The sequence below is a fragment of the Mugil cephalus genome, chromosome 6 (assembly GCF_022458985.1).
Source record: "Mugil cephalus isolate CIBA_MC_2020 chromosome 6, CIBA_Mcephalus_1.1, whole genome shotgun sequence".
Lineage (NCBI taxonomy): Eukaryota > Metazoa > Chordata > Actinopteri > Mugiliformes > Mugilidae > Mugil > Mugil cephalus.
Window position 1 is genome coordinate 28,973,636 of NC_061775.1, and position 23,222 is coordinate 28,996,857.

A 23,222-nucleotide genomic window follows, 5' to 3' on the forward strand; every position below is an offset into this window, starting at 1 on the left:
GTATTAGTATAATAGTATAGTACAGTATTAGTATAGTAGTATATACAGAACACGGAACCCTTGGACACAGTGATTCTACTTTGTGGGCGCTGATGTAAACTGGTCTGATCAGGTTAATTAATCCTGACGAGCTGCTCTGTTTAATCCTCCTCCTGTGTCCAGTCGACCAATCAGAGTCCCCCCCCCCCCCCCCCCCCCCCCCCCCCCCCGTGTGTCTAGTCTCCCTGTGGTTGTTAATGCAGCAGCCGTGTGAGGACAGAACACGTATGAAGGGTCGTTGTTTACCTGTGAGAGGAGACCACAACCTGCTGCCCCCCGACACACACTCTGCGTGAGTATCACACACACACACACACACACACACACACACACACACACACTCTGCGTGAGTTCACCACACATCACACACACACACACACACACACACCTGCGTGAGTATCACACACACACCACCACACACACACACACACACACACACACACACACACACACACACACACACACACACACACTCTCCGTGAGTATCACACACACACACACACACACTCACACACACACACACACACACACTCTCCGTGAGTATCACACACACACACACACACACACACACACACTCTCCGTGAGTATCACACACACACACACACACTCACACACACACACACACACACACACACACACTCTCCGTGAGTATCACACACACACACACACACACACACACACACACACACTCTCCGTGAGTATCACACACACACACACACACACACACACACACTCTCCGTGAGTATCAAACACACACACACACACACACACACACACACACACACACACACACACACACACACTCTGCGTGAGTATCACACACACACACACACACACACACACACACACTCTCCGTGAGTATCACACACACACACACACACACACACACACACACACACACACACACACACACACACACACACACACACTCTCCGTGAGTATCACACACACACACACACACACACAAATAAATATAAATATAAATATAGAACAAACACAGCACAAACTGTATATGAAGGTTCTCAAAGAAACAAAGACATGTTTGTTACGCTACAGAAAACTCACCTTCTAAAACTGTCCCTGAGGACGTAGACTTGTCTTCTTCAGTCCTAAAGGACGTGAGGAAGTTTGAGGTTTAAGTTTAAACTCAGAAAGTGACTCGACTAGTTCCTGCTAATGACTCTTGTCCATTAACGTCAAACATTAACGGGGGGGGGGGGTCTGTTTGGATCCTTCACACGTCTATACACACACACACACACACACTAACACACACACACACACACATACTAACACACACACACACACACATACTAAAACAAACACACACACACACACACACACACACACACACACACACACACACACACACACACACACACACACTAAAACACACACACACACACATACTAAAACAAACACACACACACACACACACACACACAGACACACACACACACACACATACTAAAACAAACACACACACACACATACACACAGACACACACACACACACACATACTAAAACAAACACACACACACACATACACACACACACACACACACACTATAACACACACACACACACACACACACCACACACACACACACACACACACACACACACACAACAACACACACACACACACACACACACACACACACACACACACAACACACACACACACACACACTATAACACTCACACACTATACACACACACACACACACACACACACACTAACCCTTTAACACCTGGTCAGGTAACTGATCAGGAAGTGAACACCTGTGTGTTGCAGGTCGGGGGTCAGGCTGACAGGGGGCGTGGCTTCCAGCTGTCAGCCACCCACTGGGTCGTCAAGGCAACGACTGTCAGCGTCTCCGACTCGTCGTCTGCGATTTGAGGACGAGACGGAGACGGAGGCGGAGTCTCGTTATGTGGAGCGACAGCAGCAGAGGAGACATGTGGGACAGCAGGGGACAGGTGTCCTGTGGGGGACAGGTGTCCAGCGGGGGACAGGCGTCCAGCGGGGGACAAGCATCCAGCGGGGGACAGGTGTCCAGCAGGGGACAGGTGTCCAGCAGGGGACAGGCGTCCAGCGGGGGACAAGCATCCAGCGGGGGACAGGTGTCCTGTGGGGGACAGGCGTCCAGCAGGGGACAAGCATCCAGCGGGGGACAGGCGTCCAGCGGGGGACAAGCGTCCTTGGGTCTAAACCTCACCTGAACTTGTACGTCAGTAAGATGGGGGCGGGGCTTGTTGACAGACAGGCAGTAGTGGGGGGGCAAAGGTCAGGAGATTTAGGGGCCAACCTGGACCTCCGTCTACACCCACCTGTAACAAATGACAGGGGGCGGAGCTTAAACCTGCGGACTGAACCAATCAGAGAGACCCATATTGGTTCTATCACAGCTCAGGTGGAACGTAATGGTGCCCAGAAGCCCAAGACCACGCCCACCAATGACCTGCCAGTCAATCCCTACGCCCCGGACTGGGTGGCCACGCCCCCTCAGCCCTTCAGATGCCCCGCCCCCTTGTCTCCACCACTGATTACGTCACAGACACGGGCCAGAGCCAAAGGCACCAAGGCAGCACAGGATCTAAACCAGAACCAGGAGCAGCACCAGTCTGTGGTGGAGTGGAGGGAGGAGGACGGCCTGAAAGCCAAGAGCTCCTCCTCCTCCTCCTCCTCCTCCTCCTCCTCCTCCTCTGCAGGGAGGGGCTCAGGTACAACATGTCACATGATCACATGGTCCAATAAATACGATCTTTACATCATGATGTTTCCTGCTGTGTCATTATGAACAGACCTCTACCTCCGGCTAAATCTCATCTTCTGATTGGTTTACAGCTGAGAGCCAAGCTCCGCCCACTCACCTCAGTCCTGACGAGGCGTCTCTTCCTCAACGGTGATTTTTCTAAACTGGGTCTGAAGATTCTTCACATCTGGATTCAGTTATTTATCATAAACTGTGTTAACCAGCTGATTTACATCATCATTTATATGTTGATTGTAGTGTTTGTTAAATATAACTGAGTTCACACATTATATAAACATTCATTCTTCGTTGACTTGTTTCTTGGCTGATGTGTTTTTACCAACTAGGACTCTTTTACAAACTGTTTCCTTCAGGTTCAGCAGACACGAATCTTCTCGTCTTTCTCTGCGACATTTTTTCTCTAACGTCCGACTGACCAGGACTCGAACTAACAGCCTGGACCGGCTCAGCTCCGGGACCAAGGCCTCAGATCATGATCCGGTCTCTTCAGGCACCAGAAGGTCTTCGCACCCACTGAGGAAATCTCCGTCAGTTCAGGTCAGTTCAGAGAGGTGAGAAGATCATTGTCTCTGGCCACGTTCACACATAGCAAACGTTTGTCTACGTGAAGGTGGATTCATTGCAAAACCACATCTACAGGTGCTGGCCAGTAAATTAGAATATCATCAAAAAGTTGAATTATTTCAGTAATTCCATTCAAAAGGTGAAACTTGTATACTGTATACTTTCCTTCCACACATAGTGATATATTTCAAGTGTTTATTCATTTTCATTTTTATTATTACAACTGACAGCTAATGAAAACACCAAATTCAGTATCTCAGAAAATTAGAATATTCTGAAAAGGCTCAATATAGAAGACACCTGGTGCCACACTAATCAGCTGATTAACTCAAAACGCCTGCAAAGGCCTTTAAAAGGTTCCTCAGTCTTGTTCTGAAGGCTCCACAATCATGGGGAAGACTTCTGACTTAACAGTTGTCCAAAAGACGACCATTGACACCTTGTACAAGGAGGGCAAGACACAAAAGTTGATTGCTAAAGAAGCTGGCTGTTCGCAGAGCTCTGTGTCCAAGCACATTAACAGACAGGCGAAGGGACGGAAAAAATGTGGTAGAAAAAAAAGTACAAGCTCTAGGGATAACCACACCCTGCAGAGAATTGTGACGACAAACCCATTCAAAAATGTGGGGGAGATCCACAAAGAGTGGACTGCAGCTGGAGTCAGCGCTTCAAGAACCACCACGAAGAGACGCATGAAAGACATGGGATTCAGCTGTCGCATTCCGTGTGTCAAGCCACTCTTGAACAAGAAACAGCGTAAGAAGCGTCTCGCCTGGGCCAAGGAGACTGGACTGCTGCTGAGTGGTCCAAAGTTATGTTTTCTGATGAAAGCAAATTTTGCATTTCCTTTGGAAATCAAGGACCCAGAGTCTGGAGGAAGAGCGGAGAAGCACAGAATCCACGTTGCATGAGGTCCAGTGTAAAGTTTCCACCGTCAGTGATGGTGTGGGGTGCCATGTCATCTGCCGGTGTTGGCCCACTCTGTTTCCTGAGGTCCAAGGTCAATGCAGCTGTCTACCAGGAAGTTTTAGAGCACTTCATGCTTCCTGCTGCTGACCAACTTTATGGAGATGCAGATTTCACTTTTCAACAGGACTTGGCACCTGCACACAGTGCCAAAACCACCAGTACCTGGTTCAAGGACCATGGTATCCCTGTCCTTGATTGGCCAGCAAACTCGCCTGACCTTAACCCCATAGAAAATCTATGGGGTATTGTGAAGCGGAAGATGCAATGCGCTAGACCCAACAATGCAGAGGAGCTGAAGACGACTATCAGAGCAACCTGGGCTCTCATAACACCTGAGCAGTGCCACAGACTGATCGAGTCCATGCCACGCCGCATTAATGCAGTGATTGAGGCAAAAGGAGCCCCGACTAAGTATTGAGTGCTATACATGCGCATGCTTTTCATGTTCATTCTTTTCAGTTGGCCAACATTTCTAAAAAAAACATTTTTTTCATTGGCCTTTTCAGAATATTCTAATTTTCTGAGATACTGAATTTGGTGTTTTCATTAGCTGTCAGTTGTAATAATAAAAATGAAAATGAATAAACACTTGAAATATATCACTATGTGTGGAAGGAAAGTATACAGTATACAAGTTTCACCTTTTGAATGGAATTACTGAAATAATTCAACTTTTTGATGATATTCTAATTTACTGGCCAGCACCTGTAGTTGTAGAAAGGCTGTAGTACGTATCTCGGGCCCATGGTGGCGCTGTTTCTGCTACAGAACTCAGCCAAAAAAGAAGAAGAAGAAGAGGCAGAGCATGTGCATCAACCCTGTGTGTTGTATCCAAACATCCAGTCTATAGGCCCATAAAGCAGCAGTATATACGAGGTCTAACTCTAACCGTCGGGGGGGGGGGGGGGGGGGGGGGGGGGGGGGGGGTGACATCATCATGTTCGTATCAGGCTGTTCACACATTTGAAAAAAAGAATCCGCGCAGACTCTGTTTATTTCTTTTTTCCTGGGATCTGGATTCATAAAGGTGCAGCTAGAGTCACAGAAAGATCCGGCTGAAACGTCTAAGACTTAGAGCGTAAACGTGGCCTCTGTCGTCTGTTCTCACATCCCAAACCTCTTCTTCTTTCCGTCCTGCAGGACTTCCCTATTTTCCAACTGAGGAAATCGTTGTCGGTTCAGAGTTTTGGAGTTTTGGAGCAGAAGAAAAAGGACTGATCTGACTTCATACCTGCTGGTTTTATAACTGGACCCTGATCATTGCTTTACAGTCTCTGGTCTAATGACCTCATTACTGACCGTGAACTGGATCTTCTACATCTGAATGAGACTCAGCAAAACCAGCAGGATTTTGTTGCCCTCAACCAAGCTGCTCCCCTGAGTTATGTGTATCTCCAGAGACCCCATTCTGTCGCCATGTTGGTGGCTGAGTCTGGGTCTCCTCAGCTCCTGGTCGTCCTGCTCTACGTTTCCATCCACCCTCCTTCTCGGGGATTTATTTCAGCATCCATGCAGATTCCACCAGCTGCAGACTCGCTGCTGATTTCTGTTCCCTCTCAAAGCCCGTCTGCTACTTCTCCTACATCTTAAAGAAAAAAACTTTGCATGCGGTATTTTTCACAGCAGAGTTGAGATGTATCAAGAGTGAAATGGGGATGAAGTGGCTGTGTACACATGCATCAACTGCTGCTGATCCTTAGATCAACGACACCTGGAGGTGATGCTGGGAAACCGTCATAAGAATGTATTGGCAGGAGGCAGCGTTACTCTGCTTCATATCCACTTCTTTTTCAATTTAGTGTTTTCGCGCTTTTCTGATTCTGACTCCACATCACTGACAGCATCACACACATCTGGAACCTCAGGTAATATGTAACAATGCCAGAGGACGTCTCTGATCTTAATCCCATCTGAATCGACTGTGTCGTGATTTGTAAAGTCAGAATTGCACCGTAAATAATTCTGGTAACACAAAGGTTCTGAGATAAGACTAAGCCAGTGTCAATCAGCATCGCAGTTTCTTGTCACTTAAGAATTATGAAGGATGTTCCATGAATCCAAGTTTGGGAGCAAAGTGGGGACGTAGCTGAACTATTCACCCGTTTAGACCAGGGATTAAATCATCAAATCAACCATTAATGTGTAAATCTGGGTAAGTGAGGCTCCACTTCAGTCTTCATGTTTTGCGTATTTAAATGGGGGTGTGGTTTTATGTGGATATTTTTTTAAAGCTAAGTTTTTGTACAGCACAGAGGCCAACGCCATTAAACAAGAAGAAGAAGAAATGGGGGCGTGGACGAAGATGGGTGGGGGTGCTCCGACACGTGACTCAATTCCTCGATGATTGGGACACAAGGAAAAAGTGCTTGGATTCATGTGTACGCGGATTCTTCATACGTCAGGATTTTTGGTTGACCAACGTTTCTGGTTTTGAGGTTACGTACATGAGGCCCCTGGTCTGGACCCTGAGGTTCTGGAAAGAGCTTCAGGCCCCTGGTCTGGACCCTGAGGTTCTGGAAAGAGCTTCAGGCCCCTGTAGTCAGCTACACATACTATAGAGTCCAGCACTGAGACCAGCCTCATCTAAATAACCACTGACCTGCTTATTGCTGCAGACCCTGGAAAAACCAGCATCCTCCTCCTCCTTGACCTCCACCACTGTCCTCGTCCTTGGCATCACCGGCTCAGAATCTATCCAACCGGTCTCAGTTTTATTTGTACTGTAGCTCTGGATAAAGTGAGGATACATTTTTGGTTTGTCCTTTGTGGACTTTCAACTGTAAATTCTTCCTCAGTAAAAAGATTGTGATGTGACTCCTTGGAAAGAAGTTTCTAAAAATGATCATCTATCATTTTAACAGCAACTTCAAGAAATAAATTAGTCTTTTTATCTTTTCTGGAGTTTATTGAAATAAAATCCACCTGCAGACACAATAAAGACACTGACATCAAACTATAACAGTCATTACATGTTCAAACTCACTCTGACTTAATCGATATGAGAAATAAAACTGATTTACTGCAGTTTTAACAATAAGACAAGAAAATACTGAATGATATGAAATGTGTTGAAGACGTCTGGGTGGATTATTTATGTCTGTCTGCAACATTTAATTCAGATTGTTTGTAATTTATTCAGAAGCTCTGACCTGTGCTACGTACCACAACCTGATGAAGTCATGTGACGCTTTAAATGAGGTAACCCACTTCACAATAAAAGCCTGTTAGGAGGAAGGCTTTTATTGTGAAACAGGAGTAAGTGGTTAAATTAAGACCTGATTAATTAGTCTGAACATGAGCGATGCTTCCAGAGACACACAGGTCAAACAAAAAAGACGCTTTAACACTGAACACAAGTTTTCAGTCGATGAAAACAAACAAACACAAAATTGTAGTGTTTCTACATTAGTTTCTACATTAGTTGGGTCAAAAAGTGTTTTTTCCACAAACCAGAACCAGATGGATGGACAGACAGATAGATAGATAGATAGATAGATAGATAGATAGACCTCAGGGTTTGGAGTGTTAACGGTGAAAAGTCTGAGTTGAGTTCAGTAACGATGATGATGATGATGATGATGATGAAGATGATGATGAAGATGATGATGAAGAGCAGCCAGCACCTGATTCCTAACGGTAACGAGTCCAGTGTCCTCAGTGAGACCAGGGTTCAGGTCCTCAGACATTTAAATAAAATAAAATCCAAAGAAACTCAAACATTAAGACATTTTTTCTCCTTTGACCTCGAGACTTTAGACCCTCAAAGAACTAAAACTGTTTCAGCTCCAGTCAACAAGAAGAGTCCATCAGAGTCCAGTAGAGTCCAGTAGAGTCCATCAGAGTCCAGTAGAGTTCATCAGAGTCCATCAGAGTCTAGTAGAGTCCATCAGAGTCCAGTAGAGTCTAGTAGAGTCCATCAGAGTCCAGTAGAGTCTAGTAGAGTCCATCAGAGTCCAGTATAGTCCAGTAGAGTCTAGTAGAGTCTAGTAGAGTCCATCAGAGTCCAGTAGAGTCTAGAAGAGTCTAGTAGAGTTGAGTAGAGTCCAGTAGAGTCCAGTAGAATCTAGTAGAGTCCACCAGAGTCTAGTAGAATCTAGTAGAGTCCATCAGAGTCCATCAGAGTCCAGTAGAGTTGAGTAGAGTCCAGTAGAGTCCAGTAGAGTCTAGTAGAGTCCATCAGAGTCTAGTAGAGTCCATCCGAGTCCAGTAGAGTCCATCCGAGTCCAGTAGAGTCTAGTAGAGTCCATCAGAGTCCATCAGAGTCCATCAGAGTCCAGTAGAGTCCATCAGAGTCCAGTAGAGTCCAGTAGAGTTGAGTAGAGTCCAGTAGAGTCCAGTAGAGTCCAGTAGAATTGAGTAGAGTCCAGTAGAGTCTAGTAGAGTTGAGTAGAGTCCAGTAGAGTCTAGTAGAGTCTAGTAGAGTCCATCAGAGTCCAGTAGAGTCTAGAAGAGTCTAGTAGAGTTGAGTAGAGTCCAGTAGAGTCCAGTAGAATCTAGTAGAGTCCACCAGAGTCTAGTAGAATCTAGTAGAGTCCATCAGAGTCCAGTAGAGTCCAGTAGAGTTGAGTAGAGTCCAGTAGAGTCCATCAGAGTCCAGTAGAGTCTAGTAGAGTCTAGTAGAGTCCATCAGAGTCCAGTAGAGTCCAGTAGAATTGAGTAGAGTCCAGTAGAGTCTAGTAGAGTCCATCAGAGTCCAGTAGAGTCCAGTAGAATTGAGTAGAGTCCAGTAGAGTCCAGTAGAGTCTAGTAGAGTCTAGTAGAGTCCAGTAGAGTTGAGTAGAGTCCAGTAGAATTGAGTAGAGTCCAGTAGAGTCTAGTAGAGTTGAGTAGAGTCCAGTGGAGTCCAGTAGACACTAGTTTTAGCAGGAAACATCAGAGGATGAAGAAGAGGAGGACGACCACGAAGAGGATGGCGAGTAGAACACCGATAGCGCACCACTGGCGCCGATCTGTGGAGACAGAGACTGTTAATAATCATTAACTAATTAACTTCTACTGCACTAGAAACATGAAAGTGAGGGGGGAGGAGTCACCGCTGGTCATGTGCGACACTTTAGCCAGTTTCTTCATGACGTTGTCCAGTCTGGACTGAGTGTTGTCCATCTCATGACCGAAGTCGTCCAGCATCCTGAAGGAAACAGTCGACTGTGAGCTCTGAATCAACCTGATCTCCACTTTCATCCATCATCAGCCTCACGTTTCCTTCAGAGGAGCTCGTTAAACTTTATCTTGATGTTATAAAGTGAATCTAACAGAGGCAGTATGTCCAAAAATGTATATCATGGTGCTTTTCAAAACTCTGACAGTATTTATTATGTTTTTCATGCATAATCATGTGTTCACAACACATTCTACTGGCTGAGAGAGGAATTAATGCAGTAGATTGACTAAGTAAATATTGTAGAATAATCCCTCACTAATAGTAAAACAGGTTTGCATGGCCTCATGTTAGCGCTACCTGCTGATGTAGAAATCTGGGAACATTTACAGCTCAGAGAAAAAAAATATATGAAAAAATCATAATTCCACATATTTAAACAGATATGTCTGTGATGTCAATAGCAGTGCAACAGACTTCCGTAATAGTTGAAGTCTACACGCAGCATTTTTCTCTCATTCCTAAAAAGCTAAAATTGGGGACACCTTTGGGGACAACTATATCCGGGGGACATGTCCCCAGAAACCGGGGACATCTGGTCACCCTAAAAAACCCCAGACCACCGACACGGCTCCTTGTTTTGGTTCTGCCGCTTCATTTTTCGGACCTTTCCATCTTCACCGTGTTTCACAGTGACGCTGTCGCATCATGTGTGTGTTTGCTACAGTGAAAATGCTCCGGTCCGAACGCTGTGTAATCAAATACGTATAATAAAATATATATGTACGTATACCAGTATTCAGTAAGAACCGGTAAACCACCCAGCATGATCTAACAGTACAGGTGTCTCAGGTGAAGGTTCTTACACAGCCTGTTCGTCCAGCTCCATGCCGATCCTCTCCGACATGTTCTTCAGGACTCCGATGGTTCCAGACACGAGCTCTAACTGTTCGTCCTGCTGCTCCGCTATCAGCTGATACAGACACACAGCAGTGATGGTTCCATGCTCTTGTTAACAACCTTGTTAGCAGATATTTTGTGGCTCATAAGTACCTGCTGCTGAACATGCTGCTCCTCTATGAACTGGGAGTTGGCGTTCTGCAGCTGGCGGTCCAGTCGGCCATATTTATCAGGACCAGGCTGCCATATGGGCCCCTGAGCCCCACGCTCCCCCAGCAGAGCCTGGACACCAGCACAACACTTCAGAACATCTACATCACCTCTGACGCTGTCTGCCTCATGGAGCTGAAGGGATTCATGGGTAATGGAGTCTGTTTAACTGCGTTACCTGACTGTTCTTTCTGTCAGTGGAGGCAGCAGCTGGACTCGACATCTGTTCTTTCATCTCCTTCAGAGGAAACAAAGTCAGACATCAGCCAATCAGATCGACTCGTCAGTCCCTGGTGATCGACATTAAAAGAGTTGTCTCTGAGGAGTTTACCTTGACCGTCAGCCTGGTGTTGGTGATGAAGGCTTTCCTCTTCAACAGCTCAGCAGCGTCCAGGTTGAACTTCTTGGGGTTGGACTCAACGATGCGTTCACTGACCATTAAGGAACATTTTCAAACACCTGACACATGACACACCTCACACCTCAGCTCTGAAAGGATATTGATGGTCTCGTCCAGATCCTCCAGATCCCACTCGATAGAGCGCAGGCTGTTCCTCAGCTCATTGGTCGTCCAGTCTACTTCCTCCTTGGAAGCTCCGCCCCCTTCCTGCAGCAGCTCCCTCCATCGGTGGTGGAGGATCTGAGCAGCATTCACGGCCTTCTGCACCTCCCTGGTCACAAATGTACAGACATAACTCCATGTGAACGCTAACCCCAACATCTGGCAACAAGTCAGAGATAGAATAGTTCCCAGCTTTAAAAGGATAGAATGTGCAAAGAATCTGCACAAAGTACAAATAAATAATAATTCTAAAATCAATGTCAGTGTATCTGAGGAAAAACTGCTAAATGTCTTCAATCCTACTCTCACAGAACAAAGATGAGTCTGATGATAAACTAATGGAAACAAACCACCACTGTTTAAACACACATTCATTAATTAAAGGTGGCTAACGTTAGCATCCCAGTTAGATATTTATTGATCCACATCGATAAATTAAAGTGTTACAGCGGTAAGAAAAAAACAGAATGAAAATCCTCATATAAGCAAATATGTTAAAGGTACAAAACATATTTACATAATAGCTCATGTTTAAAATGGCCAACAAACCCTTACACGCCAGCAATATAAAAACATGCTACTTTTTATTAGCAGCTAAGATTCTGTTTGATTCCTAATGGTTTAAGTTTGAGGTGATTATTGATCATCAGGACAAAGGCTAACGCTAGCTGGTAACATTAGCCTCGTTAGCATTGACTTAGTTCTGACCCTTTGACAACGAAGAACGGATCTTCCATCGACATGTTGCTGTTTCGGGTTTAGTCCATCACCGCACAGACTCTCGGTTCTGAATCCGTGAGAAAGAACTCAACTTTCTGCGGATTAAACTCGGCCTTTCTTCATCGGAGCAGCCGCTGTAACGTCACTTTGTTTACATCTAGTTCTTCTTCTTCTTCTTTGGTTTCAGCGGTCTACACGCGTCCCATGCGCATTGCTGCCCTCTCCTGTTCCCATGGGATTTCTGTTAGTGCTTCATCCTATTATTTTACACTCCACGGGAGTTTATTGTGTTTCTGCTGAATCACTGTATGTTTGTTGTCCTCTACCCACTGAAGAGCCTTATAAACTGCCAGAATCTTAGCTGTATACTGACATGTGGTCTGATATCCTATAGACAATTCTTTTTTCTCATGGGGGATTACTTTACTTTTACTTTACTTTTCTGGTTCTGGTTTCTATTTTTGCTGCAAGTCTTTTTCCTCTTCTTATTATTTAAATAGCACATACTCGACCTCAGGTTCTGTAAAGAGCGCACTGTCACACTGGTGGACACACTGTCTTCTCCAGAATGCCCATTTCCCCTGCATCATCTTTTAGCTTGACTCCAAAATAAACTTTAATCTTTCTTCCCCAACCCTCAAATTCCCTAACCCTGTCCATTATGACAAATGCTACTTCTTCTATATGCAGACAATGCTCCTTCTTCTAGCATACGCTTCTTCTTCTTCTGTTACTCATTCAAATAATCATCTAAATTGTGTTGTAATCAGGTTTTTAATAATGTAAATAACATTTTGATCGATCGTGTTTTAATCCTTTAAATTACGTTTTAATCGATCTAATGGCCGTTTGTCTGTGTAGTTTCTGGATGGGAACAGTAGGTGGCGCCATCTCGTTGTCCTGCTACAGGAGAAGGAGAAATATTCTCGCGGTATTTCCCGTGAGTTGGTTTCCTTTGTGCTGTTAGTCTGTCGCTTTTAAACGCGTGTCGGTTTTCACCAGCGAAACTAAACCTGAAACTAATCCTTTTACCAGCAGCGCGACAGCGGAGAATCTTTGTCGGCTCGTTCGTTACGTGCGTCTTCTTTTGGTCGGCATCACCCACCTTTAGAGGTAAGAAATATCACGCCCGTTGGCAGCGTTAGTTATTAGCTTCGTTAGCCGTTAGCAGCGTTAGCTCCCGCTGTTAGCCTCCATAGCAGCGTTAGCGTCGTCATGAGCTCGGTGCTAACACGCGGCTAATGTTAGCAGGTTTAAGACGATTTTAGCTCTTTATTCTGACTATTTCCCCGTTAGGTGACATTAAGCTCGTCCATCCATCTAATCTAATCTAATGTGATCCGGAGTTTTATTCACAAAGTGTCCGAGGTTGATGCTGGAGGCCAAGCAGAGACAGAAAGAAGAGGTTTAATTTATACGCCCGATTAACACATAGATTTAGAATCTAACACGAGAACAGGACGTAACCGATATTTTACGAGGGACTGATCCTGAATTGAAAGAATGGATAGAGCTAAATATATATATATTTATATTTAAATGCTGAGGGTCTTAGCGGAAGGCTCTGCCCCCATTATCCTGGACCGGATTTCTCCAGGAACCACCAGGAACCACCAGAAAGACACTAGATGGAACTAGACCTTTAAGGACCTCGAATGAAGCGAAGGAAGAAAGAAAACAGTCCTGGAGTTTATTCATGTTTCAGTAGAACTGGAGCCAAACTAACTCTGTGATCAGAGAGTGAAGCTCTGGGAGTTTAGAGACAAAGACAACGACGTGTATTTGAATCTAGAAGGAGACAGTTCCAGGTCGTCCTTTATTTTTTAATTAAAGAGTTTAACTAGCTGATGGATAAATATAGCTGTGTGATTCTGATCAGTACGTGTTCCTCTGTATTTTATTATTATATTAGTATTATAATAACACGCAGCTGTTTTGTTCCAGGTGCAGAGAAACTCCTGAGTTGTTTCCATGGCACTAAGACGAGGACACATCCGATATCTGAAGGTGAGTGATGAGGATTTAGCTGCAGCGTTTCATCTTGTACTGTGTGTTGTTAAACATATGTTATAACACATTATTAAACATATGTTATAACGTGTTATAATGTGTGTGTGTTTCAGGTGTGTGAGGTCCAGACGTCTCAGAGCGACGTCAGAGACGGTCAACTCGCTGCCAAAGGCGTCTCTGGAAAGGTGACATTAAAAGGACACGTTTCATTCATTTTGTATTTGAGTAAATCAGCAGCTCCTCATTTAATGTTTCACTGAGTAGAAACTATAAAAACCTGCTGCCTCCTTCAGATTGTAAACTTTGTGTTTTCAGTTAAATGATTTAATAACGTGTGAAACGACCTTTTGCTCACTGAGTTTTCTGTGTCTGGCTCTTGTTTCTTATCATTATTATTAATTACTGCTCCTCCACCAGGAGCTGTACGATAACGGCTACAGCGAGCAGATGATGGAGGACGATGACGCTCGCACCAACCTGATCGTCAACTACCTGCCTCAGAGCATGAGTCAGGACGAACTGCGAAGCCTCTTCAGCAGCGTCGGAGACGTCGAGTCGGCGAAACTGATCCGGGACAAGGTGGCAGGTAACTCATGTCAGTACCAACACTGCATCACACCCTAGTATCACTGCAATATCACTGCAATATCACTGCAATATCACTGTAACATCACTGCACTGTCTCTTTAGTATCACTGTCGTTATAATGCAGAGCACTCGACCCAAAACCTGTTACTGAGCCAGAACCCTCAGTACTATATCAGTACCATCATATCCTCTTATATCAGTACTCAGAGTACTGTCGTTAGTATAGTACTACTCAGTACTGTCGTGACTATAGTACTACTCAGAGTACTGTCATGACTATAGTAGTACTCAGAGTACTGTCATGACTATAGTACTACTCAGAGTACTGTCGAGACTATAGTACTACTCAGAGTACTGTCGAGACTATAGTACTACTCAGAGTACTGTCGTGACTATAGTACTACTCAGAGTACTGTCATGACTATAGTAGTACTCAGAGTACTGTCATGACTATAGTACTACTCAGAGTACTGTCGAGACTATAGTACTACTCAGAGTACTGTCGAGACTATAGTACTACTCAGAGTACTGTCATGACTATAGTACTACTCAGAGTACTGTCGAGACTATAGTAGTACTCAGAGTACTGTCATGACTATAGTACTACTCAGAGTACTGTCGAGACTATAGTAGTACTCAGAGTACTGTCATGACTATAGTAGTACTCAGAGTACTGTCATGACTATATTAGTACTCAGAGTACTGTCGTTACTATAGTAGTACTCAGAGTAACTCTAAGGGCTCAGCTATATCCGTTGTGGAGGAGTAGTGATAGTAATTAATAGTAATATTTATCTGTACTCTCAGTATTTCTAGTATCAATACTCTTATAGTATATACGTATTTTTTTTTACTATTTATTTTAGTATAGTGTTTTTAAATACTGTTGTTATAGTATTTACAGTATTTGTGGTGGTGCTGTTTAACTTTTGCAGTATTTCCTGTTTTTCTTTACATCAGCTGTTTTTTTAATTCTGGGATGTTTTCACTGATCAGCTGTTTTTTTTCCTTTTGTTTTTCTGTTGAAGCCACTGTTTGTTTTTTGATTTTGTTCTGAATCAGGTTTGAATTATTTTCTTTCTCCACTGTTGTTGTTGTTGTTGTTGATGATGTTGATGATGTAATGCTTTTTATTTTCACACCAGGTTTAATGTGGACAGAGTGTTTGCAGGTATTTAACAGTGACTAGTTGATTCAGGGCGATGACACTAAACTACTTTTATATTTTCATCACATTAAAGCTTTTAATCCTAAAATGTTATAAATATTGGTGTCTTGTGTTATCGTCTAGACTTGAAGAAGTTTTTTTAATATGTTCCGATGTTTTAAGATCTGCTTTGACCTGTTTCATTTTATTTTTCAGGTTTTGAAAATGTTTGTAAAACACTGAATGTATGAAGACGCTGAACGTATAATTCTGAACAAGTCTAGAAAACAGCTGAGGGACATTTCAGTTCCAACTCTTTGCTCACAGCGAGTGCAGCTGTTCACCCGTTTCCAGATGTTTCACCTGAGCTGCAGATTCTTGGACTGAAACCTGAACGTAGTCGTTGGCTCAATCGAACGCGTTGGAGCTGAACTGTCTCTGAGTTTTCTGGGTTTGTTCAGACGGTTTATGGACAGATTTTTGAACTGTTTGTTTGTTTCTATCCAGAATGTGCGGCGGCTGTAACACAGACAGTTTTGTTATTTTATTTTGTTGTTTTCCTTTGTGTTTCTCTAGGCCACAGTTTAGGTTACGGCTTTGTTAACTTTGTTAACCCTAGTGATGCAGAGAGGGCTATCAGTACCCTCAATGGCCTGAGGCTACAGTCTAAAACTATCAAGGTAACGTGCCACAGGTGCTCTTTGATTTTCCTGTCTCAACTGATAGATGTGTTATGTTCCTGGACAGTAGAGGGCGCTCTCACCTGAAAACTGTCTGATGGATTAAGGTATTTTTTTATTTTATTTTATTTTTTTAAAGTCTGCTGTCATGTTTCTGTTTTTTTTTTTTGTTTTTTTTTCATGTGGACACATGTTGACACTGAATCTGTGGTTTCTTCAGTTCAGTGAAAAAAAGCTCCAACCTAGAAATTAAATGCTTTTATTTTGACAATGATCAGAGGCTGTTTGGATGCTTTTATTTTTCTTTGTTTTATTTTCTTTGGGGTTAATCTGAATAGCTGGCTGTATTTTTTTCATTGAATTTTAAACATTTAAAAACTTCTGGATTTTATTTGAAGACTGGATGTAACTGTTCATTTGAAATGTTTGTGTTGAAACTTTGATTCGTGTAGATTTTTCTGCTGTGAAGACGATGAGCTGAAACGTTTTCTGTCGCCTCCGTTCAGGTTTCGTATGCGCGGCCGAGTTCGGACATGATTAAAGACGCTAATCTGTACATCAGTGGTTTGCCGAGGACGCTGAGTCAGCAGGACCTGGAGGACATGTTCAGTCACTACGGACGTATCATCAACTCACGAGTGCTGGTGGACCAGGCCTCAGGTAACGCACGCGCTCAGTGGCCTCGCAGTCATGTGACCAGTCACAGGTTCTGACTGTCTTCTAATTGGCTGTTTAGGTTTGTCCCGGGGCGTGGCCTTCATCCGCTTTGATAAGAGGTCAGAGGCCGAGGATGCTGTCAAACAGTTGAATGGACACACCCCCCCTGGCAGCACAGAGCCAATCACAGTCAAGTTTGCTGCCAACCCCAATCAGGCCCGGAACTCTCAGATGATGTCACAGATGTATCACGGCCAATCACGGCGCTTCGGGGGCCCCGTCCATCACCAGGCGCAGAGGTTCAGGTACGCTCACCTGTCCTGACTAAAGAAATGCGATTGGCTGAAAACCTTCATCTGTGTCCGATGTTGATGGAGATGAACTCGATGCCCTTGAATCCGATTTCCTGTTTCTTCTTGGGTTCCAGGTTCTCACCAATGAGCGTGGACCACATGAGTGGAGGGGGCGGGGTTTCGGGGAGTGCGTCCTCTGGTTGGTGCATCTTCATCTATAACCTGGGCCAGGATGCAGACGAGGCCATTCTGTGGCAGATGTTCGGGCCGTTCGGTGCCGTCGTCAATGTGAAAGTGATCCGAGACTTCAACACCAACAAATGCAAAGGCTTCGGCTTCGTCACCATGACCAACTACGAGGAGGCTGCCATGGCCATACACAGCCTCAACGGGTACCGCATGGGGGACAAAGTCCTGCAGGTGTCCTTCAAGACCAGCAAGGGACACAAATAGAACAGGATTGGAGGGGGCGAGGGGGCGGGGGGGCGGGGTGGGGGGGGTCCAACCATTTAAATGTAGTTTTTCTGTCAGCGAACCGTTTGAGAAAGTTTTCAGTTTGTGTCTTAGTTTCCTTCCAGCATGTTCACATGTTGTTTCTGTGCATGTTTGATTGAGCTGATTGACAGCTGACTATCACAGTGGTTACCACGGTAACCTGATTGTTGGATATGAAGACAAAAGGAAATGTAAGTGTGTTCTGATTTTCAATTTAAATGAACCATTTTAGTTCAGTGTAGAGAAAAACTGCATCTGACATTACTCTTTAAATCCAGTGAATCTGATCAAACTCACATTACTAGAAAATATAAACTGGTTCTTAAACACACTGTTTTCAGCTTTCTGTACATTTTAACATGTCAGGTGATTGACAGGTCTTTGGGCCAATCAAGCAGCAGGAGGTGGAGCTTGTGGTCAGTTTAACAAAATGCTTTAATTTCCAAGATTAAAAAGCACCTGACAACAACCTCATGACTCGTACTGTTTTATTTTGTGTTGCTGCTTCGCTGTGATCGACGGATTATTCAACAATAAATCTGTTAAAGGAAAATCTTACTGTGGGTTAGTTGTTTTTTTGAATCGTATCGTAGAGTCTGTTGAAGAATACATTTGATTAAAATATTGGGTAAATTTATATAACCTTAAAAACAACACAAACTGTCTTAAGACTTTACAACAGGGGCGCCCGACCTTTTTAAGTCAGGATCTACTCTAAAAGGTTCTCGTCTGTTGAGATCTGCTAGTTCGCAGTCATCCATGGTGCCTGCTGGCAGCTTATCAGTGACGTATTCATTTACAATGTACACAAGAAATCAACACATCCAGATGACAATCAGTTGGTTTTCCCACCTTAGTGTGACCTGGCGCTGGGAGGAGGAAGCTAGTTTCTCATAGTCACTGCAGGAGGAGATGGTTACAAGTCTCAGGCCACAAGGTGGTCATCATTGTGGACTTATACTTCGACTTGATGATCTTCATGTGAGCGAAAGCAGCTTCACACAAATAGGTTGATCCAAAAAGTGCTGTCAGGCTGAAGGCACATCTTCAGAAGTCAGGATCGTTTTGTTCCAGGAGTCTGTGCCGTAATTCCCTTTTGTGCCAGGTGTTGCCCTGGATTTGATCTCTGTGAGAATTTTATTCTCAACTGCACAGGTATCCAGATGAAACAGGGATTTTACTTTGGAAGCAATGGAATCCACATCAATATCCTCCCAAAAAGGGAAATGCAGATAACTGGCAACAGGGTCAATGGATGCAAAGTCAGTAAAACGTCTCACATTCTGACAAGATGCCCTGAACTTGCTCTTCATACCGGACTTCATCAAGCTGTGCAGGGTTTTTGTCCTGACGCTGAAGTTCCAGATTCAAATCATTGAGCATTTCAGAGATATCGCTCAGGAATCCTAAGTCCAAAGCCTCTGGGAAACCTCCAGCTGTGCATATTGCGTGTGCTTTGAAAGCTTCAGGAAATCTTTAATTTCAGGTCACAACTCAGTGAACTTTCCCAAAAGTTGAGCCATGTTACATCTATGTGTTCTGCACCTGTCTCCAGGTGAGCAGCCTTGTTTGTGGGCTCCTGGTCCGAACAGAGCACATTGTCTTCATAGCAACATCCATCACTTCTTTCATGTTTGAAATCTTCCCGCGCAATGCTTGCTGATAGATAATACGATGATAATTAAGGATGTCTGGGAAAGATTCACTCTGTTTGCACAATGCAATGAAACCACTAGTGTGTGAAGGCAGAAAACGTGCAATAAATTTAGTTTTCTTTGTTCATACACCATTTGAATGAAGCACACTAACGTTTTTCTAATTACAGGTACGAACACAAAGGACAAAACAACTTTACCTCATCTCATCTTCCGTACTGCTTAATCCTGCAAAACAACTTTACTGACAAATAAATGATTTACTGAGCCAGAAGCCTCCCATCGCGCACCGTGCCACCTTCCAGCCTGTTCCCAACCGTGCTGCTGGTCACAATGAACCAGTCATGCGTTGAACCAGGCCACCGTGCCACGATGCTACTGAGCTGCATTTGTGCATCACATATTATCTGAACATTTATGGAATGAAAATGTTTCCTGTTGACAAAAAGAAATTCATCCTGTAATGGCGCTTTGATAGCATGTGTGTGCAGTCAATAGCTCCGATTACATCAGGGAAACCGGCTCTCGCTGCAAATTGCGCTCTAATGTTGACCTGTTGAACAGCATTGTGTGGGAATTTGATGTACCTGGATGACATTCTGATGATCCTGTCCCACACAGCTGGCTCGGCTCGGCTCAGGGTTGACTGACACACTCCTGACCGGTCGGTTGCCTGATACACTCCTGACCGGTCGGTTGACTGACACACTCCTGACCGGTCGGTTGACTGATACACTCCTGACCGGTCGGTTGCCTGATACACTCCTGACCGGTCGGTTGACTGATACACTCCTGACCGGTCGGCCAGTTCCCGTTGGAAAGCCCCGGTTGTCAGGAACCCCAGAGTGGTTCAGCATCTGTGTGGGCAGGACAACCCTTGACTCTGCGCTGTGTTTTGCTCTAGGGTTGCAGCTCTGTGCACAGCTCCAGTAATACTGGCCTCAGTAAACGACAACGACTCGTGAGCCATGTGTTGTCGTTTGCGAGTAGATCTTTGTGTTCTCTAAACACTCTCACGCCTAATGTTCTTCTAACAAAGCCAAGGCTGCCACTGTTCAAACCATTTTATTTATCACTTTGCACATGCTTTTATATACCCATGGTTGCAAACATGTGCGTGTTAATTGCGCATCAACCTGTCTCTAATATGCACATTGCTCCAGGGACTACTTGATTTCACATTATTGACAGTTCCTCAGCATCACCTCTTAGTGTCGCCTGTCGTGGAAATGTTTCTCTCTGCTGCTGGTGAATAAAGAAATAGAGACTTCTGCCGACCGACAATAGTTTTATTTCTTTAAAGAAAGGTCAGTCCACAAACGAGTTGTGATTGTGAAGAAAGACCCTGAGCTTCTGGTGAGGTCCACCTTTATGGGGTCTCAGGTGACACCTCCAGGGGTCTTCAAGGGCCCTGTGATCAATTGTCTGGCCCTGGATGTTACACCTACACAGGAACCAGTACAGTCTCCTTCATTACACATGCAGTCAGGATCTAACACTTGAACAGGAGCTAGCACAGTCGCCACTGTTGCTGCTGGCTTTGCATGTGAAGTAAGGTCGATGTCTGTTGTTTTCCCATGTCTGTGCATTTTCATACCTGTCCTGTGAGGTGGTAGAGACACTGGCAGGTTCAATATACAGAAACAGTGGGTGTTGGGGAAGGAGAGGAGACAAGGAAGTTAAACTTCCATTACACGCCAAAGGAACAACAGCTGTGGAAACCGGCGTACGCCAGCCATGATGTTGGAGGAGGCCACCGCACATTTCCACGGTCAAGTCAGTGCTGATACATTTGAATGTTGACGTACACGTGGGCATACGTCATGTTTCTGGGCGCACGCAACTTTGATATATGCTCCATAGCTTCCCACAGTTCATCTGAACAGGACTTAAGGAGCCCGGAGTCGACACCATCCGGTCCAGCTGCTCTTCTTGCTTTTATCCTCCTGAGCTCTTTTCCCACCTGGTCTGCTGTGAAGGACAGGGGTGGGGGTGAGTGACTCCACCCTGGTGTGAAGTGTTATGTGTGGCGAGCCAAAGGGGAGGAGGGTCTAGGCCAGGTGTCTGCACGTGAGGGAGCGGCTTCATTGGGGGAGGAGGGTGCTTGATCAAACCTATTGACATGTAGGTTTAGGTCATTGACCCACTGACCCCTTCAACCTGTGCATGGGGTGTTTTGTAGCCTGAAATGGTTTCCAGGCTTCTACACCTGCACTTCTTCTGCACGTGGATCAAAACTGAAAAATAGTGATAGTAATGATTCAACCATACCCGGTAAAGGGTATATACTTTTGTTTTTCTGCTTTTCATCTGTAATGTTTACTGTTAAGGTCTAAAGAACTAACCCACCCATAGAAAAGTTCAAGGTGAGGACTCGTTGATGGCGCTGGAGACAATCTTGGCTCCAACTCTGTCATTTCTGGTAAAATGAGAAAAATGGCATGCAATATTTAATGTTTTTAACCATTCATGTGTTTGTTTTCCCCACCAGTGGCTTGTCATGTTTATCTTGAGAAGATGCTGTGCTTCAGTGGAATCATTTGGTGCCCATTAACAATGTAGGGTGTTAAAGAATAAAAATCCAAGTCACTGATTTCAAGACACAAAGCACAGTCTTTTTTTCGCAGGGGATACTCAGAATGAGAGTCAGCTTTATCTATGTCCATCACAAAATACACCTCTGCAGCATTTGTAATTAAAACTGGTAGGAGGTGACTTGTTGCCCTCTTTTGGTTTACTTTCATGTCTGCTTTTCTCACCTCAGGTGTGTGGAATGAGCTGCTGATTGCTTCGCTGGGGCTGGGCTGCCTTCCCACCTGTTTCACATCTCTCGTTATGTTGAACTATACTTAAGGACTCTACACTCTACCATTCTCTGCCAGTTCTTCCAGTTGCCAGTCCTCCAGCTAACCTCTGGAATCGTATTATATGTGTATTAGACTTTTTGCTCAAGATCTTTTGTTATTAAAACTTCTGTTGAGCCTGAACATCTGAGTCCTGCGCTTGGGTTCATTCTCTCCCATTTCGCCACGACACAACTCTCCAAACTCCACAGTCTCATCATTATTTGACACAAGGAAATGCCATTTTTTTTAATATGTGGTTCCTTTGTACTGTATGTCTGTGTTGTTTTCTGAGAAGCCAAACTCGCTCACTGCTTGTTTAATTGTCTCGCTGTAAAGGTTGGGGTGAAATGTACAGCGGTCTTTGACATGTAGAGGTCGGCTGCTTCCAGGCCCCACGGAAACATAAGCCTGAAACATCTGATGTCTCTCAGACAAAGTAAGTGTAACCCCATGAAAAATACAGTTGGGTTTATTATGTGTATTTTATTGTTGGCTTCATATTCATTCATTATATGTGAATTCATTAAGAGAGGTGTGTTTGTGACTGTAATTGTTTGAGTAGCCACAAGGGTGCGCTTCATGGAGAGTCAGTACGGAGAATTCATGCATGCTGGGAGCTAGATGTGCTAGTCAAGCGAGATTATTAACCTTTTATGAGAAGGATATTGTTTTATTTTCATGGGATGAGTTGGATGTTTTTTCTTGAGTTGTTGTGAGAGTTCCAGGAAATTGCTGTGAATTGTTTTCTTAACCAAGGACTCCGGTGAGTTTCTGGTTACATGCTACGTGCTAACATGCCAGTCGATAAGCACGTTTTCACTCATTATGAATGTTAATATTGAATATTGATCCTTCTGATGTTACAAAACAACAGTCAGAGATTGACCGTAAATGTTGCAAAGATGTTTCAGTGAGTTAGTATGAGTTTGAGTTGTAAATGAAATCAGCCATGTTCAAGGTTGATGAGTTAAACTGTCTGCTAAGGCTTATGATATGAGTTCTTAAAGG

General features: G+C 44.3%; 3 protein-coding genes across 5 annotated transcripts; 2 read left to right on the top strand and 1 right to left on the bottom strand.

Annotated features, from left to right (window-relative positions):
* Positions 1-244: 244 nt before the first annotated feature.
* On the top strand, positions 245-8,044 carry LOC125008839. Of its 2 annotated transcripts, XR_007112916.1 has the most exons (6): positions 245-331; positions 1,839-2,767; positions 2,892-2,949; positions 3,174-3,357; positions 5,494-6,823; positions 6,864-8,044. XR_007112916.1 is itself a non-coding variant. In XM_047586170.1 (5 exons), exons 1-5 carry the CDS (start codon positions 267-269, stop codon positions 5,569-5,571), a joined length of 1,314 nt encoding a protein of 437 aa, XP_047442126.1. In that variant the 5' UTR covers positions 245-266; the 3' UTR covers positions 5,572-8,044. The 2 variants fall into 2 exon arrangements, 1 of the variants encoding a protein (XP_047442126.1); XM_047586170.1 differs by having other exon boundaries at positions 5,494-8,044.
* Positions 8,045-9,116: 1,072 nt separating this feature from the next.
* On the bottom strand, positions 9,117-12,027 carry stx6 (syntaxin 6). Its single transcript, XM_047587436.1, has 8 exons — positions 11,832-12,027; positions 11,063-11,232; positions 10,893-10,987; positions 10,740-10,799; positions 10,505-10,633; positions 10,318-10,424; positions 9,387-9,481; positions 9,117-9,302 (listed from the first exon to the last, which is right to left on the bottom strand). Exons 1-8 carry the CDS (start codon positions 11,864-11,866, stop codon positions 9,226-9,228), a joined length of 768 nt encoding a protein of 255 aa, XP_047443392.1. The 5' UTR covers positions 11,867-12,027; the 3' UTR covers positions 9,117-9,225.
* Positions 12,028-12,779: 752 nt separating this feature from the next.
* Positions 12,780-18,266, top strand: LOC125009447 (ELAV-like protein 1). Of its 2 annotated transcripts, none has more exons than XM_047587427.1 (8): positions 12,780-12,956; positions 13,788-13,850; positions 13,967-14,038; positions 14,271-14,448; positions 16,165-16,268; positions 16,775-16,928; positions 17,005-17,230; positions 17,353-18,266. In XM_047587427.1, exons 2-8 carry the CDS (start codon positions 13,815-13,817, stop codon positions 17,669-17,671), a joined length of 1,089 nt encoding a protein of 362 aa, XP_047443383.1. In that variant the 5' UTR covers positions 12,780-12,956; positions 13,788-13,814; the 3' UTR covers positions 17,672-18,266. The 2 variants fall into 2 exon arrangements, with proteins under 2 accessions (XP_047443383.1, XP_047443384.1); XM_047587428.1 differs by having other exon boundaries at positions 12,781-12,956; positions 14,271-14,439.
* The last annotated feature ends 4,956 nt before the right edge of the window (positions 18,267-23,222 follow it).